Source organism: Rousettus aegyptiacus, unplaced genomic scaffold (assembly GCF_014176215.1).
Source record: "Rousettus aegyptiacus isolate mRouAeg1 unplaced genomic scaffold, mRouAeg1.p scaffold_m13_p_17, whole genome shotgun sequence".
Classification (NCBI taxonomy): Eukaryota; Metazoa; Chordata; class Mammalia; order Chiroptera; family Pteropodidae; genus Rousettus; species Rousettus aegyptiacus.
The window spans coordinates 39,003,231-39,019,445 of NW_023416292.1; the positions used below are offsets into that span (position 1 = coordinate 39,003,231).

Consider the following 16,215-nt stretch of genomic DNA (forward strand, 5'->3'; position numbering starts at 1 on the left):
TATTAATTTAACACTTTAATGAATGAATGAAGCACATATCAGTGCATTTGACGTTATAGTGTGTGGTTGACAGTAGTCATTTCACATGAACCGGTAAGTTCATGCCTCTTGTACTTGCACAAATACACCAGGAAACATGTACAAAAGCATTCATTAGCAGCACTGTAATAACAAAAACTTCAAAAGATACAAATGTCTATCATAGGTAAATGACAACTTGACAACATATTCATACAATGGAAAATTATAATTCAAATTAAAGGGATTATTACAGAACCACACAGCAGTATGCCAGAATCTCAAAAAATAGAATATTTATGAGTGAAGAAGGCAGCAACAATATGTGCAGTATGTTGCCAGTTATACAGAATTAAGAAAAATCCCTGATACCTTTTTTACTAGTAAAGTAACAAAACAATTGTGAAAACCCGAAATATAACAAGTCAAAATTCAGAATTGTAAGTACCCTTGGGGCAAAGAGGAGTAAGACATAACTAATAAAAAACACAGATAGTAATGTTCTATGTAAATGTGTGTTTGGCTTGTTATTATTCGTTGTACCTTGTTTATCTGCATTGTATTTATCATTTTGCACATATCGAGTGTTCCATTAAAATGAAATCATTTTTAAAAATAAGAAAGTAGGAAAACTTGGAGTTCTGTATATAACAGCCCCTACCTAGAGCGAGAATGTGAGGGCTGTGTTCTGGGGTGTGGGGGAGGGGAGGGGAGTGTGAAGGGCTAAACTGAGGAGGCTTTAATTGCTCTGTCAACACTCCTGTTAATTTCCGTCTTTCTCTCAAGATGCTTCTTGGATGTTCAAGAGAACAATCTTTTCTGTTTGTTTTTATCTGAGGGTCAGTATCAGGCTCCTTAGCTTCAGGGGTATGTGAAAGGAACAGGAAAGCAACCCTTTTATATTCACCCACTGCTGGAGTTCTAAGAGGCAGAAGAGCTCCCTCAGTCAACACGAGTATGTTCCCAGTTTCCTCTCAAAGACTAAGGTTTTCTCTCCTCCGTTTTCCATCATTAACACTCTTTTCCCTAATTCTTATCTTGCACAATTTCCTTTGATAACTCTGCTTCCCTTACTTTATACTTAAAAGAAAATTTGTAGTCCATATATTTAAAAGGATCACTATAGGGAGATGCAATAAACTCCTATGTTCTGTCTACCATTTTGAACCGTATTATAATTATTTTCTATTGTAAACATACACACAGAAAAAATAACAAATTCAAATAAACGTGTTTTGAATAATTAGCTGTTTTGAATTATTTCATTTTTCTCTTTACTAGACTAAGTGGAAAATCCTTGCAATGTCTGCCTACATCTTTTAGAATACTAGCTCTTGGGCTGCTCCCTCAGAATCTAGTTGTCATGCTATAGGAAATACTAGCCACAAAGAGTGAGGAAATAAAGGGGATCTACTCAGCAACTTCACCTGAGCAACCAGCTGAGCGCAGCAACTTCAGCCATGAAAGTGAGCCATCTTGGCTATCTAGCCAACTCTAGCCATGAGATACCTCTAATCTCCATCTGACTGAGACTGAATAAGAAACCTCAGGTGAGAATTATCACAGAACCATGAGGGTTAATGACATATTTTTGTTTCGAACTACTACATTTCAGAAGGGTTAGTTATGCAGCAATTGATAACCTAAACATCTTCAAGGGTTTTAAAATCAAGTGAAGAAGACACAAAAGTAGATTCTAATAATCAAATGTAGTAAACATACAATGATAAAAACATGCACAAAAATCTTATTTAAAAAATGGGAAAAGAAACATTGAGGGATGGTACTGGGGGTCCAGGAAAAAATTTCTAGATGAAGTCACATTTAAAATGAAATTTGAAGGTAGAATAAATATTGTTCAGGGGGGAAAAAAACTATTAATGAAAAAGGAGAATGCTGTAAAGGAAATTATAAGCATTAAAATTTTACTAGATTTAAAATTATTGACAGTCTACAGTTAGAAATGAGGCTGGAGAGGAAGGCAAGAGGCCATATCAGGCAGGACCATGGACCAGCCAATTTAAGGAGTCCACGCTTGATCATGTAGAAGATAGGAAGCACTGAAGGAAGGCCTTTAATCTAAGAAGCAACATGGCCAAATTAGTCTTTAAATCGACCATATCAGGTCCTCTGTGAAGTATAAATAGAAGGCTGAAAGTAGAAGTAAAAAAATAAAACAAAAAACAAACAAACAAAAAAACTGATGATAAGGCCAAGGAGGGGAAAACATTGTAATAATTCAGGTGATACAAAATGAGATTCTGATCTAGGTATACATGGAGAAGTGAATGGATTTAGAGATATTATAGAGAAAAAATTAATATAATTGTTGATAGACTGAATACAGGGATAGAGGTGAGGGAGAGATCAAGTGTGACTTACATGCTTCTTGCTTTGCAATGGAGAAATAAATTAAACTAATATGACTGAGAAAAATATACTGGTTTGAAAAATTAAGTTTGAGGTGTCTATGAGAAATTAAGTGACTGACATCTAGCAAACCTTGGGTATATAAATATCATGCATGAAGTAGAATTAGGGTTGGAAATTCACTCATTCATTCATTCATTCATTAAATCACTGTGGATTAAATGACTACCACATGCCAGGCACTACTCTAGGAGATTAAATTAGAGCAGTATAGCAAACAGAGACTATTCCACATGGAGAGTATATTCTAATAAAGGAGACAGGACATAAATAACCAACCTAATCAAAAAAATAAATAAACAGAGAATGACTGGATGTTGTTTTAGATAGGGTAGTCAGGAAAGGTAGGGAATCTAGATGTACATGGCAAAGTCACCTCAAGTGAGAACAGAGAAAAGAAGACAAAAAATTAAAGAGTGGCAGTACTCTGACAAGTCAAGGACATTGGAAAGTGAATCAAAGACTATCCTTGTTTATGTAACAAAGGGTGAAAATTTCCTCAGGGTTTAAATAACCTTCTGGATAATCTTCTTTATTATTTTTCTAAAATAACTAAGTCTATTTGTGATAAATGATAGATGAAAATCAAAATAGGGAATAGCATTTTTTTAATATTCTAACATAGAATATTGAAATAGTATAACATGTCTTAAAGAAATATGTCATACAGTCCCTTATCAAATGAAGACTAACATAAAATAGCTAAAATATAATTCATTATATAATTAAGAACTTACTTTTGTAATACTGGGAATAAATGTTTAAAAAGTCATTCTTTGTTCTAGGTTTATATATGTACACTATTTCATATAAGCTTATTTTTATTTTCAATTCTGTAGGTACTACTGGCTAAAATTTGTGAATTCTTTATAAAATTCAAAGCATCTTTGTATCCATTGTAGGCATAGAAGAAGGCTAACTGTAATTAGACACATAAATATCAAATATATTCTCTTGCACATATTGAAAAATACAATATTTCTAAATCTAGGCTATGAATCACTTTTTTTTTTTTTTTTTTTTTTACCTTTTGTTCTAAGCTCCAGTTCCTATTAAATTATGGTAACCAATCTGAGGTGACTGTGAAAACAAAAGTGTGTATACCATTTTCTTTTTATTATAGAACACTTAAATATTTTATGTAGAAAACAAGCTATGAAGAGCTTCATGGACTTTCTTCCTTACAAGGATAAATGCTGTGTAAATTGTTATGTACAGATATGACGTGGCCTACAATATCATCAAGTTGATTGTGTGGAAATGTATTATAAGAGAGATTTATTACAAAATAAAGGACTAAAAACTTTCAGAATTACGTTGAAGAAAAACAATTCAATATTATTTATTTTTTTTTAAAGAAGGAGGAAGTGTTAGGGTATTTGGTGAATGTGTGTTGTTTAGTTACAGCTTTTGTTTTTCAGTGGCATGTTCAACAGTTTTTCATTTATTTCATTTTCATTTATTACTAAACTTGACTGTTCTCTACAAATGACTAAGCTTTTCTTTGGCAAGTATGTTTTAAGTATGCTGATATCTGTTTCCATTGTATCATAATTATCATGCATTGCTTATTTCAGGACTTTAAGTATTATCATCTTCTATCACATTTCCTTGGCAAAGTTCATAGAATTTGTCTTCTCAACTCCTTGTTACAAATGATCTTCTAGTGCCATGAAATATAGGAAAATGGAGAGTTAAAGGGAAAAATGTGCCCATATAGAAATTTTGGACCAATCATTAATATGGTTCACTGAGTATAAGATCAGAATAATTTTTATTCTTAAAAAAAAATATTGTCATTAAAAGAGCATGTTGATCTTGAGGTGATAAAATTGATATGATTATGTTTCCATATTACTGTTTTGTGTGTCTGTTGAACACAACTTCTATTGCAAATAAGCATGCTACCCTGCCTGCTGAGAGGTGTAGATGAAAAAAAGGTGGTAGAAGACATTCTGAGAGGAGAGAAAAGCATGTGTAAAACAAATAATCACACAATTATGTTGTATTTAGTATAGGTAATAAAAATGCACTATTATAATCACCCAACTACCATATCTGTGCAAATTCTTTTCCAAATTGGGCAATGATTTGAAAATGGGTGCAGAATAAAATTTCCAACAATTTTTATGTATGAATCATTAAAAGTACTCTATGATAACTTATCACTCATAGACAGATAGATAATTGAACAAATGTAATAAGACTTTTTAAAGACTTAGCTTCAAATATGCTCTAGAAAGTTATCCCAAAGGGTGGCAGACATAACTCTGCAGTTTATATTTTACCTTCAAAGAAAAAAATTTATGTTTTCTGCTTCTGCTTGGAAATAATGGAAATTTCCAACTGTGGTAATGATTGCTAGGGTTATCAATAAACTGACGGCTCCCAAATAATTCCACCTTCTTTCTGTTATTTTGCCATCTATTTCCTATGCATTTCTTATCTCTTCAAATGAAATTTTCAAATTAATTTTCTTCTTGCTATTTATATTTTGTATGAAAAAAAGACCTCAAGTACTCATACACATATGCACACATATTCATAATATCAAGATAAAAATAGATGCCATATGATGTAAAACCTTGGGGATTATAACTTTCAAAAGTATCTGAATCCTAGTTGAGATTTATTATATCAAAAAAATGAAGTTTTCAATAAAGTATTGGTAGAGTGCGTTTCTGATATCTCAAACAATTTATCATCTTTTTAATGTGGAAGCAATATTTATATCTCCGGTTTACATATTTTAACCCTTTTAAAGTATCATTTCTAGAAAAACCAACAGAAGATGACTCAAGGAGTATTAAAAGCATAACTGTATGACGAGGAGTTTCAGAGTGGTTGCCAAATCCTCACCTTTTCATCTTATGGAGAACACAACCTTTTCCAGCTTCAAAAAAAATGGAGTTGCTTGAGTACAGTTAAACGATGAGGGTGCATGAAACAGTTTGTCATTTATTCTTTATTTGCTCTTGTGAGGCAGCTATTCTGCCTCTTTCCTTGAGCTCTATGAAACAGAAGTACTTGGAAAGTTGGAATAATCACTTTTCCCATCCCGCTGTCCATCCATCACTGAATTCTTCTTCAGGCATAAACAGGAGTCAGATTGACGAGGAAATTATATTACTGGGTATCGCTGTGCGTGAGGGGGAGAGATTTCAGTGGAGGGGAGTTACTAATGGAATATCCAATTTATAAGGAGAAAAGAGTCTCTCCATTTATTTCTGCATAGTATTTTCGGATGATCAAAAGCCTCTAGATTAAGATAAATATGCATTAATACCTAACCAAATAGATTATTTCAATAGACTATTCATAAATAGACTATTCATAAATGACAGTGCATATATGCATATATAACAGCTAACACTTTGTGCCTTGGACAGAAAATTCATATTGATAGTCTGCACTGTAAACTTTGTTTAAAACACTAAATATGATATCGAGGCCTCTGTCAATGACAGTAGAAGGTTCCAGGCACTATGTGTTTCATAATCCTGTATCTAGCTGACTCTTTACTTCTCTGCAGCTCAAGTTGCCAGCAAATGCTGAACTGGAGCACGAGTCAATCCTTGTTTGGTTAACAAATTCCCCGCAAAATATCTCCCCAAGCCCCCAGGAGCTGTAGTGATGTCATATCCGTTGTCCAGGTCTCCACACCTCTCTCAGCCTTTACTCTCTTTATCTTTTTCTTGGGTCAAAACTTTTGAGGTGGACTGGCTAGATAGCGGCGGAAGAGAGGGTAAACTGGGACGCGCAGGCTGGAGGCGCTTCAGAACCTCGGTCAGCGCCCACTGCAGCCCAACCCACCCTCGAGCTCGCGAACTCCCAGCTCTGAGGATGCCTGCGGAATGATCGCCCCCCAGGGCGGCTGCCGCTGCTGCCGCTACTGCTACTGGCTGCTGCTGCTCCTGCTCCTGCTCCTGCCACCGCCTCTATCTCCACTCTGCTCTGACTGGCAGGCAGAAAGTGCAACTGACGAGGGAAAGGTCTCTGCAGTGAGAGTGGAGTGGCTACATAAAAGAGTAAAGAGAGGGCAAAAACCCAGATCAGAATGCAGGCGACATCCAACCTACTCAATCTCCTGCTGCTGTCTTTGCTTGCTGGATTAGATCCTTCCAAGGTACGGGCAATATTTTAACTCTTGTTTGAAATAAATGCGCGATATAAAACAAACCGACCCAAAATGCAAATAAATATGCCCCCAAACGGCACGAAAGACAGCTCTCCAGCTATCTTGTGGTGCCTGGCGTATTCTCACTGCTTGGAAGATAGCAAGGTGAACTACCGGAGGAATAGCTCCTCAAGGTAGAGTCCTGGACAGAGGGGGTGTGGGGGGGACCAAGAGCGAATATAATGTGTATGTATGGGCAGCGGGCAATGCGGCTCTCCCGGGAATTTAGCTTATTCTGTATCCGAGTGCTTAGTGTGCTCTTCTGAAGTCGGACGAGTAATGCAAAGGAGTTAGCAGCTCAAACAATGCAATTTGTAAACATGTTTTAGGAGATGTTGAACCGTTTCTTTGTTGAAAGCAGAGAAGTGTTTTCCAGCTGATCCTGGTCAGTAATAGCCCCATCGCAGACGTGCTGCAGTTTGTGTCCAAAAACATTTGGGATGCTGCTTGTAACACACACGGCAAAGAGGCAGAGCTGTACTCTCTGCCATGGCTGAGAGGCGTTGGTGAAAGGGGCTTGTGTTTATTTGCTTCTTTCTTTTCATTAAGGAAATTAGAGGGCACTGAGGAAGTTCCGATGATCAGTGTTAAACAGGAAGTGAGAACCTTATCACACTAGGAGGGCAATAGGAAGAATGAGGTATCTCATGGCTGTTGAACTCTGCAAATTATCTGGTTCTGGCAATTAAAGAGAACACTAAGCTCTTTTTTTAAAAATGCAGAAAAATAAGAAGAAATATTTTCAGCAGTGTATGATCAAGGTTTTGATGATAAAGTGAGATGATTTGAGAGCTTCAGCATTCTAAGAAAATCATAATTATCTGGAATATGAGATAAAGTGCTCGTAAAAATAGTAAGAGATACAATTTTAAAATTACTTTACTTGTTTAACTGATCAACAGTAATTTGATACAACAGAAAAAAAAAATGATGCCATACTACAAAACCACTTAAAGCTTACGTACTTTTGAAATATTGTAAAGTTATTTTTGAAGCTTTACATCTGAGTGGTATAGAGAAATTAAGTTTCTTTTCAGAACTGAATAGAACTAATTAAGATGTAACCAAGCATAATCCAATACTGCGGCTGACTGAATATTTCTAGGCCTAATACAGTATATAGTAAAAACTTAGCATCATGTCATTATCCTCATAATTATTTCTGTGCACTTTTCATAGAGAGACCTAATGAGAATAAAATCATTTTTTATTTTAAAGCTATAGTTGTGCTAATATTGTCACTGAAATCTTCAGTGTGTGAATGGCATCTTAATGATCTTAATATTTTACATACTAAGGGATACCTTCAAAGCATTTTATATTTAAGTTAAAAGTGTTGATTTTGTTTTTATATTTTTTAAATCCCTTTTTTTTCTTCTTGTCTCTAGATCTATAGTGACACATTCCACTACTGTATTCATTATAATTGTTAGTTAAAACTTTTGAACACATTCCATTATGTACCTCATTTGGAATATTCTTAGTAAAACAGTTTTTTAAAACAAACTTAATTACTGAATTATTGCAAAAAAAAATTCACTTAACTAAAAGTGAATGTTGTCATGCTTTAAAATGAATTTAGAAATGTAGAGCTTTGGTAAAAATGACATATGGTTTGTCTAATATCTTTAATGCATAAATATCTTTACTTTTTGCACTCCATTCTTTCCCCCAATTAAATACATAAACAAAGAAGAACTGTTAAATACTGACATAAATCACCCAAATAAATGACCCAGTTTTAGTCCATATGACCTTTTCTAGTATTAACAAGTTTATTTCTGGGTATTGAACAATATAAAACTTTTCTTCAGACTTAGCTGTGGCTGTTTGGTACAACTGAGCTGAAAAATTTAGGGATGGAAGGTATACATTAACTTTTTAAACTGTCCTTTTCAGCTTCTTAATACTGCATTCCTGTGTGCAAAGAACAGAAGATGGTAATTTTTTTCTATATCACATACAGCCTTATAGAGATAGCAAGTGATTTTAATGTTGTAAAAAGTTTTTGACCTGGTAGAAGAATATTGCTTTAAAAAAGTGAATAAAACCTACTTTTGCATGTTTTACCAAAACTATTGTTCATCACCAAGCTATATCACTGCACACAATCACAAATGGCACCATTCGATTCTCAAAATAATTCTGAATTAGGTAATAAACTAGGAATTTTCTCAAATTTTACTTATTATTGTTCTAACTACTTAAGAATTCACATAATAAAACTAGTTTCATAATGCAAATTATGTTTAGTGAAATTGAAATTAAAAATCCAATAACAGTATCATACAAAACCAGTTTTTCAACAAATAATAATTAAATAATGATACTTAAATGCACAGAAAAAACAGCTGATTTTTTAATACTAATGTTAGAACTGATATATTTCATAACATTTCAAAATAAATTTAAGTAGTCTCTATTATTACTCTTTATGTTTACAGTAAGCATGTATATAAACACACAGAGATAGAACTGGCAAAATAAGAGAGCTCTTAAAATTGAATGAATTTTTTTTTCAGATATAGGATTGTGACATATATTAGAAATCTAAATCTTAGAGAGTGCTTATTATATATTAATTGATCTGAAAACAGAAAGGCTTTCTAACAATACCAATTCCATTTTATAGAACACTATATAATATTTATGTTTATAATTTTTCTTCAGATTGAGACTTACAGATTTTTATGACATTTTTTAAGGTACTTAAGTATCGCCATCTTATGGTAACATTAGTTGCTTGAAAATCAATTTTATTTTTAAATTGAAAACGATGCCCAAACTTCTAATATTAATAGGATGAATCTACTTTCAGCATGTACTTACTTTCTTCTTTCTCATTTAATATATCAGAAAATTAGCAAGATTATTATCTTCTTTTAACAAAATAAAGCAATTCACTCTGCTAATTAATTATTTGTATTTTTATATAGACAGATTATCAATTTCCTCTCAGGAAAAATATGAGAATTATGTTTTCTTAATTAAAATCTTATTACCAAGTTTCTAGTTCCATTTAGAGCTCATGAGTATATCACTTTGTCTATTTTAAGAGATATTAATTAGTTTCATTTGTAATGGAGTATCTGAATTATAGGCAATATACCAAATCATATTCGATAAGTAAATTTTTTTAAAAAACTGAAGGCTTGTAGGAATTCAATTATTGCTCAGTTTTATAGAGAAAGAACTACTCCTGTGTAAGACATTCCTGTGGGCGGCTGCTAGATGGCATCTCTGTGCTTTTAAACTGAAGGAATTGAGTTCAGTAATGACCTTGATAATACAGGCGTGAACCTCTTTTCTTTTAAAGATAGAATTTTAGCAGACCATTACTTGAACATGATAACAAAATAGTAATCTCTGTGAATCAGAACTCTGAATTTCTCTGCTTTGCAATGCTGAACTAAGTAGAAAGGAGCATATACATGAGGCTGTGCAGGTTTACACCAGAGCCAGACACTAGAGTAACAGTTAAAAAGAGGTGGCATGGGCATAGCTACATATTGCAGTGACTGTTGAACTTTAAAGCAGTCATGCTTATTAGTAAATATACTGCAAAATGCTCTAGCATGCTTGGATTGAGAAATCATTCGCTATCTTCTTACCCAGAAATATATTAAAGAACTTAGTATGGTACTTGCTCACACTACAGACATAAAACGCACCAATGATTCAGCAATAATCTTCAACACCAAACTGTTCTGTCTGTCCAAAACAACTGGGCTACTTAGAATGCCTGCCTTAAACAAGATAGCTGCTTTAAATCCATATAGACATGATAGAAACTAAGACAATTTCAATGATTGTACTGTTAAATGCTCCATAATGTAATATACCATGCGTAAATGCCTTGGTGTTTTGGTATTGCTAACAAAGTCATCAAAGACCTAACTTGGCTAGAGTTAGCTTTTGTTCATAAATCTAAAATTCCTGTTCTTACAACTTTTAAATGAAATTGGTAGAAAGCAAATAAAACAAGAGAAATAAATTGGAATCAGTATCAATCTGCTTTAAAATTCACCTTAAAATCTATCTTCTCTTATATCTACTGCATACGAGAGGCATTTTCTATACAACAGGGTCAACTCAAATTAGAACAGAAAATAAGGATTGATGGAATGTGGCAAGGACCTGTAATTACACATCAATAAACCCTGATACAGTAGAAGGTGAAAAGTTCAATGTGGCCTATCCATATTTTGAAAGAGCAAATGACTTTTCTACTCTCATTTTATTCCATCCTCCCTGATCCAATTAAATTTTTATTTTCAGAAAGTAAATGTTCTTTATCACTCTTTCTCTTGGCAACTTGAAAAGGTTAAATAAAATTGTACTGCTTTCCTTTACTTTTTAAAAAATTCCTTTTCCCTGTAATTTGCAACTATTCTCTTTTAAAAATTACTACCGTGATGATCAATCGATGCTCTATTCAGAGGGAAAGTAGACCAAATCTGAGAAAATAGGGGGCAGGATTCAGGGCCCTTCATTTCTCATTCCTACTTTGCCACAAATATACACAAATAACTTTGGGGAAGATGTGATCTCAGTGCCCTCACTTGTAAAATTAGGGGGCTATATGTTCTTAAAATTTCTTTCTTAAATTTTAGGATGACTCTGTGCTGTAGTCTGCACGTTTGTGCCCTCCCTCCTCCACAAGTCATATGTTGACCTAATGCCCAAGCTGATGGTATTAAGATATGGGGTCTCTGGGAGGTGATTAGGTCCTGAGGATGTAGTCCTCATGAATGAAATTGGCACCCTTACACAAGAGGCCCCAGAAAGACAACTCATCCTTTGCACCATGTGAAGATATAAGAAGTCTTTGACCTTGAAGAGGGCCCTCATCTGACCATGCTACCACTCTGATCTTGAAGTTGCAGCCTCCAGAATTGCAATAAATAAATATCTATTTAAAAGTAACCTAGTCTGAGGTATTTTATTATAGCAGCCCAAACAGACTAAGATACTCTTCTTAATAATATCTGGTCCCGCATGTTCATTGCTGACCCTTCCCAAGCAGAAACTTCCTTACGGATTGTAGACTGGAAATTATTAGGAAAACTTTAATTTTTGTACTACGAAAACACATTAAAAAAAAAGTGACACTGAATAAAGCTGTAGCTTAGGAGATAAGACTTGGCCTTTGATTTACTTAAGTATTAATTAGCCACCTTTTTACTTTAAAAAAATTGGCAACAGTAAAATTTTAAAAAAAGAGATAAAACAGTTTTTTTGGTAGGTTAGGTGAAATGGCAATGAGTCTTTGGAAGTAGCTGTTCATTTGTGTGTATGCATATACGTGAACAGATTATTTCACAGTGGCATTAAAATATTAAGGCAACATCAAAAGTTATTTAAATACTCACTACCTAGAACCTGGATTTAAATCTAAAATATGATATTGAATCTGGTCTTCCACCTACTCAGTCTGTCACTTATCAATTAAAAACCTAAAGGATATTTTTATGAAGCTAACTTAATCATGACAATTTTCAAATATAATTCTAAAGATTGTACTCCAAACTAATGGAGATAGAAAAAGGGGGAGTTGGACATGAAATCACAAGAATTGGTTTAAGTCCTAACTCTGCAACTGTTCAATAAGACACTTAATCTCCCTGAAGTCCATTTTACAGTAACTATGGAATAGATGTAATAGCAATGGAATTTATACAGTTATTGATATTAATATATGTGAAAATCTAGTTTACATCGTAAAGTTCTATGCAAACATTCCACTAACATCAATCTATAACCAAATCTAAAGTCTGTAGTGTACCATTTATCGAGATCAAAATATCCTGCTGTTCCCTCTTCTCAGCTTTCAGAAAAGTGAATGTCATGTAAAATTATCAGCAGGGCTCCAACTGCAGTATGCCACCTTAAAGATTAATATCATACTTATATCCAAAAGGTAACTCCTATAAGTCTGTAAGGAAAAAAACTATGAGACTGAAGACTGGTTCAAGATATCAGAGCCAAACCACACCAAGAAAAGTGCTTTTAAACTAAACATGCAGAACAGATCACAGATAGGATGAATATACTTGAACAAAGAATCTATCAATGGATATAGCTACTTTTTTGACCAGCGGGCAGAGTGTGGGCTTCTTGTATCTTTGCAAAGTATATTAGTGGTCAAGTAGTTTAAATCCTAAGATTTAAAAATATTAAACAGAGAAGCTTAAAAGGGGGATTTTCTCAAAAGTGTTCAGGGTATAGGGTTATTGTCTTAGTTCTTTAAGACTGCTATAACGAAATACCAGACTGGGTAGTTTATGAATAACATATTTATTGATCACAGTTCTGGAGTCTGGGAAGTCCAAGATCAAGACACCAGCATGGTCAAGTTTGGTGAAGGCCGTCTTCCTGGTTCACAGCTAGCGTCGTCTTACTGTCACTGTAGGGCCTAAGGAGTTCTATAGAATCTTTTTTATAAGAGCATAATCCCATTCATGAAATCTCCATCCTCATGAACAATCACCTCTCAAAGGCTCCACTGCTTAATACCATCACAATGGGCAATAGAATACCAACATGTGAATTGGGAGGTACGGTGAGGGGGAGGGGAGGACAAACATTTGAACCATAGAAGTCAAGAGAAATTACCACTTTTGTGAATAATTTCCCCGCTCTTTTCTCTTGGATTGCTTTCTCAGTCCCTCTGTTAGTACTGATTTGCTTATTCTTCTCAATATAGACTTCTACAAAATGCTTGAAAAGACCTGACCCTTAATAGCCATTTAATATTTCTTCTGATAACACTTATCCAAAAGCAAGTCCACCTAAGTAATTTATGAATTGATTCTTTTTTTTTCAAAGTTCAACCCAGGTAGATAATATGAAGGGTAAAAATAGATGAGAGCAATTATATAATATCTAGAATAGACCTTACCCATGAATAACTAATATTTTGAAATGTATTATTTCAAAAACACCTGCCCATCGAACTGCAGTGAGGTTTAACTTATTTTTTTACTTGCTACAAGAGGTTGCAAACCCTTTTGGGGAGAGGAGGGTCCAAGATACAGGAACAGCATAAGACCATCTCCAGTCAGTAATTTGAATGGTACTAATGAAACAGTTAAAATACAGTTTTCTAAGAATATTTATCTTTTGTGCATTAAAAACAAAGTGTTCTAAAGCATATATCAAAGCTATACTTTCTATCATCCTTATATTAAATTAAGCCTTCAGAAGAATAAAAATAACTTCAGAGACAGGATCATAGATGCTGTTGTGTTCATGCTTTTGCCTCTTCCTGGAAAGCTCTTACCCTCATCTCCATATGTCGAAATTTTACCTGTATTTTAAGATGCAACTCAAATGTCACTTTATCCATACATCCTTCTCTGACACTCCTCACATGCCAAGAGGAGGTAATCCTGATAAACTAAAAACCCCTATAAGAAATGAATCATGTTCTGCTTATATTGGCAGCTACAGCCACTGGCACTGTGTCTGACACAGAACAGGTGTTCAATGAACACAGACTGAATTGGGTTTCTTTTTTCTCTCAAATTTGCAAAATCACTCTTATAATACTTATCACTTTCTTTTTTTTTTTAATCATGTATTTATTGTATTGTGTTCCCCCTACTAAATTATAATGTAGCTGAGTGCAGGCTCTTTTTCTTGGTCATTATCCTTCCCTCTCTGGCAACTAGCACACCTTGTCCATTCAGATAAGATATGTAACAAGTATCTGTTGAATGTATAGATGAGTATATGAAGAAAATAATAAGACAAGGAACAACTAAAAAACATAAAATCCTGAATTAAGCAATAGATGAATATGATCTATGTTTTTGGTGCATGCTGAAGATATTAGGGGAAGGAAAGTAAAACTGATTTTAAGAACTTTGTTTTCATGGGCTGACAACCTTTATGCCAGGTTGTTCAACTTGAAGAATACTGCAAAATTATGCCTTTTTAAATTTCTGATTAGTGTTCTGTCCTACCCTCACCATTCATAGTGCTATTTTGAGATGCGGTAACTCTCTGGGATGCTACAACCTTCATACTTTTGTGAATTACTTGCTGTATTTTACGGCATTCAGTGACAAAGTTAGTATATCCTCTTATTCCTTGGTGTATGTATAAGTTCATTTTATTTGCATAGGTTTAAGAGTCTGAACATTTTATTAATGTGTACTTATTCTTTTAACTACCTTTATTTTATATAGTGTCTTAGACTTATTTGATAAATTAGTACATTATATATGCTTCTCCATTTTTTTTTTAGGGACTGAGTAATTATTTTTATCATTAGTCCATTCATTTCTCCAATAAAATAAAACTGCTATGTATGAAGTAATGCATATTATTCTTTTCCTCTCCTCCCACTTTCCCATCCTTACATTTTGGCTGGTTTGCTTATGATGACTTCTCCAAAATAGGTTTATAACACCAGAAAATAATAAAAAGTTTCAAACATGCCCATTATCAAGTATATAGTGTCAAGTTAGTTTTCCAAAGGATTGTACCAATTTATAGTGCTTCCTATAGTTTATGAGATCAGTTTTACCATATTACAAATATTAATGAATTTCAGGTCATCAGTCACACCTCTGTCAGACATGGTGGTATTCTATCTACAAACCAATGTTATAAAAAAAAATTTAAAATACACCAATTCTTATAGATTCAAATGCATCACCTTTATGTGCTTTATTTTACTGATGCCATTGATCAAAATGTTTTTAAAACTCTTCTTGAAATTGCCTTCAGAGCAATTACAAGTAACAAGCATATTATTTAAAAAACTTTTATTTTTTGTTTTTCAATTAGAGTTGATATTCAACATTATTTTATATTAGTTTCAGGTGTATAGCAAAGTGGTTAAACATTTATGTAATTTATGAAGTGATCCCTCCAATTAGTCTATTACCCATCTGGAACTATACAGGGTTATTACAACAATATTAACTATATTCCCTATGTTGTACTTCATAGGGGTGACTACTTTGTAACTACCAATTTTTATTTCTTAATCCCTTCATCTTTTTACACATCCCCCAACCCCCTCTCATCTGACAATCACCAGTTTGTTCTCTGTATCTGAGTTTGTTTCTGGTTTTTTGTTTATTTATCTTGTTTTTTAGATTCCACATGTAAGTGTGGAAATCATATGGTATTTGTCTTTCTCTGTCTGACTTATTTCACTTAGCGTAATACCCTCTAGGTACAATCATGTTGCAAATGATTAGATTTCATTTTTTATGGCTGAGAAATATTGCACTGTATATATGTACCACAATTTCTTTATCGTATGGTCTTTTGATGGACACTTAGGTTGCTTCTATATCTTGCTATTGTAAATAGTGCTGCAGTGAACATATGGGTACATATATTTTTTCAAATTAGTATTTTGGTTTTAGCGTTTCCCTATTGTATATAATGTTAGCTATGGGTTTTTTGTACATGGCCTTTATTATATTAAGTTATGTTCCCTCTATTCCCCCTTTGCTGAAAGTTTTATCATAAATGGATGCCAGATTTTGTCAAATGTGTTTTCTGCATCTATTGATATGATCATGATTTTTATCTTATAATTTGTTAATGTAGTGTATCACATTAATTTA

General features: G+C 33.6%; 1 protein-coding gene across 1 annotated transcript in view; it reads left to right on the forward strand.

The window, feature by feature from the left end:
- The first annotated feature begins 5,994 nt into the window (after window positions 1-5,994).
- OLFM3 (olfactomedin 3) overlaps window positions 5,995-16,215 on the forward strand; it is a 167,917-nt gene continuing 157,696 nt past the window's right edge. Inside the window, exon 1 of the mRNA XM_016133550.2 lies at window positions 5,995-6,574. Coding sequence (XP_015989036.1) covers window positions 6,506-6,574 — 69 coding nt within the window. The 5' untranslated portion in view covers window positions 5,995-6,505. The remainder of the gene's footprint in view (window positions 6,575-16,215) is intronic.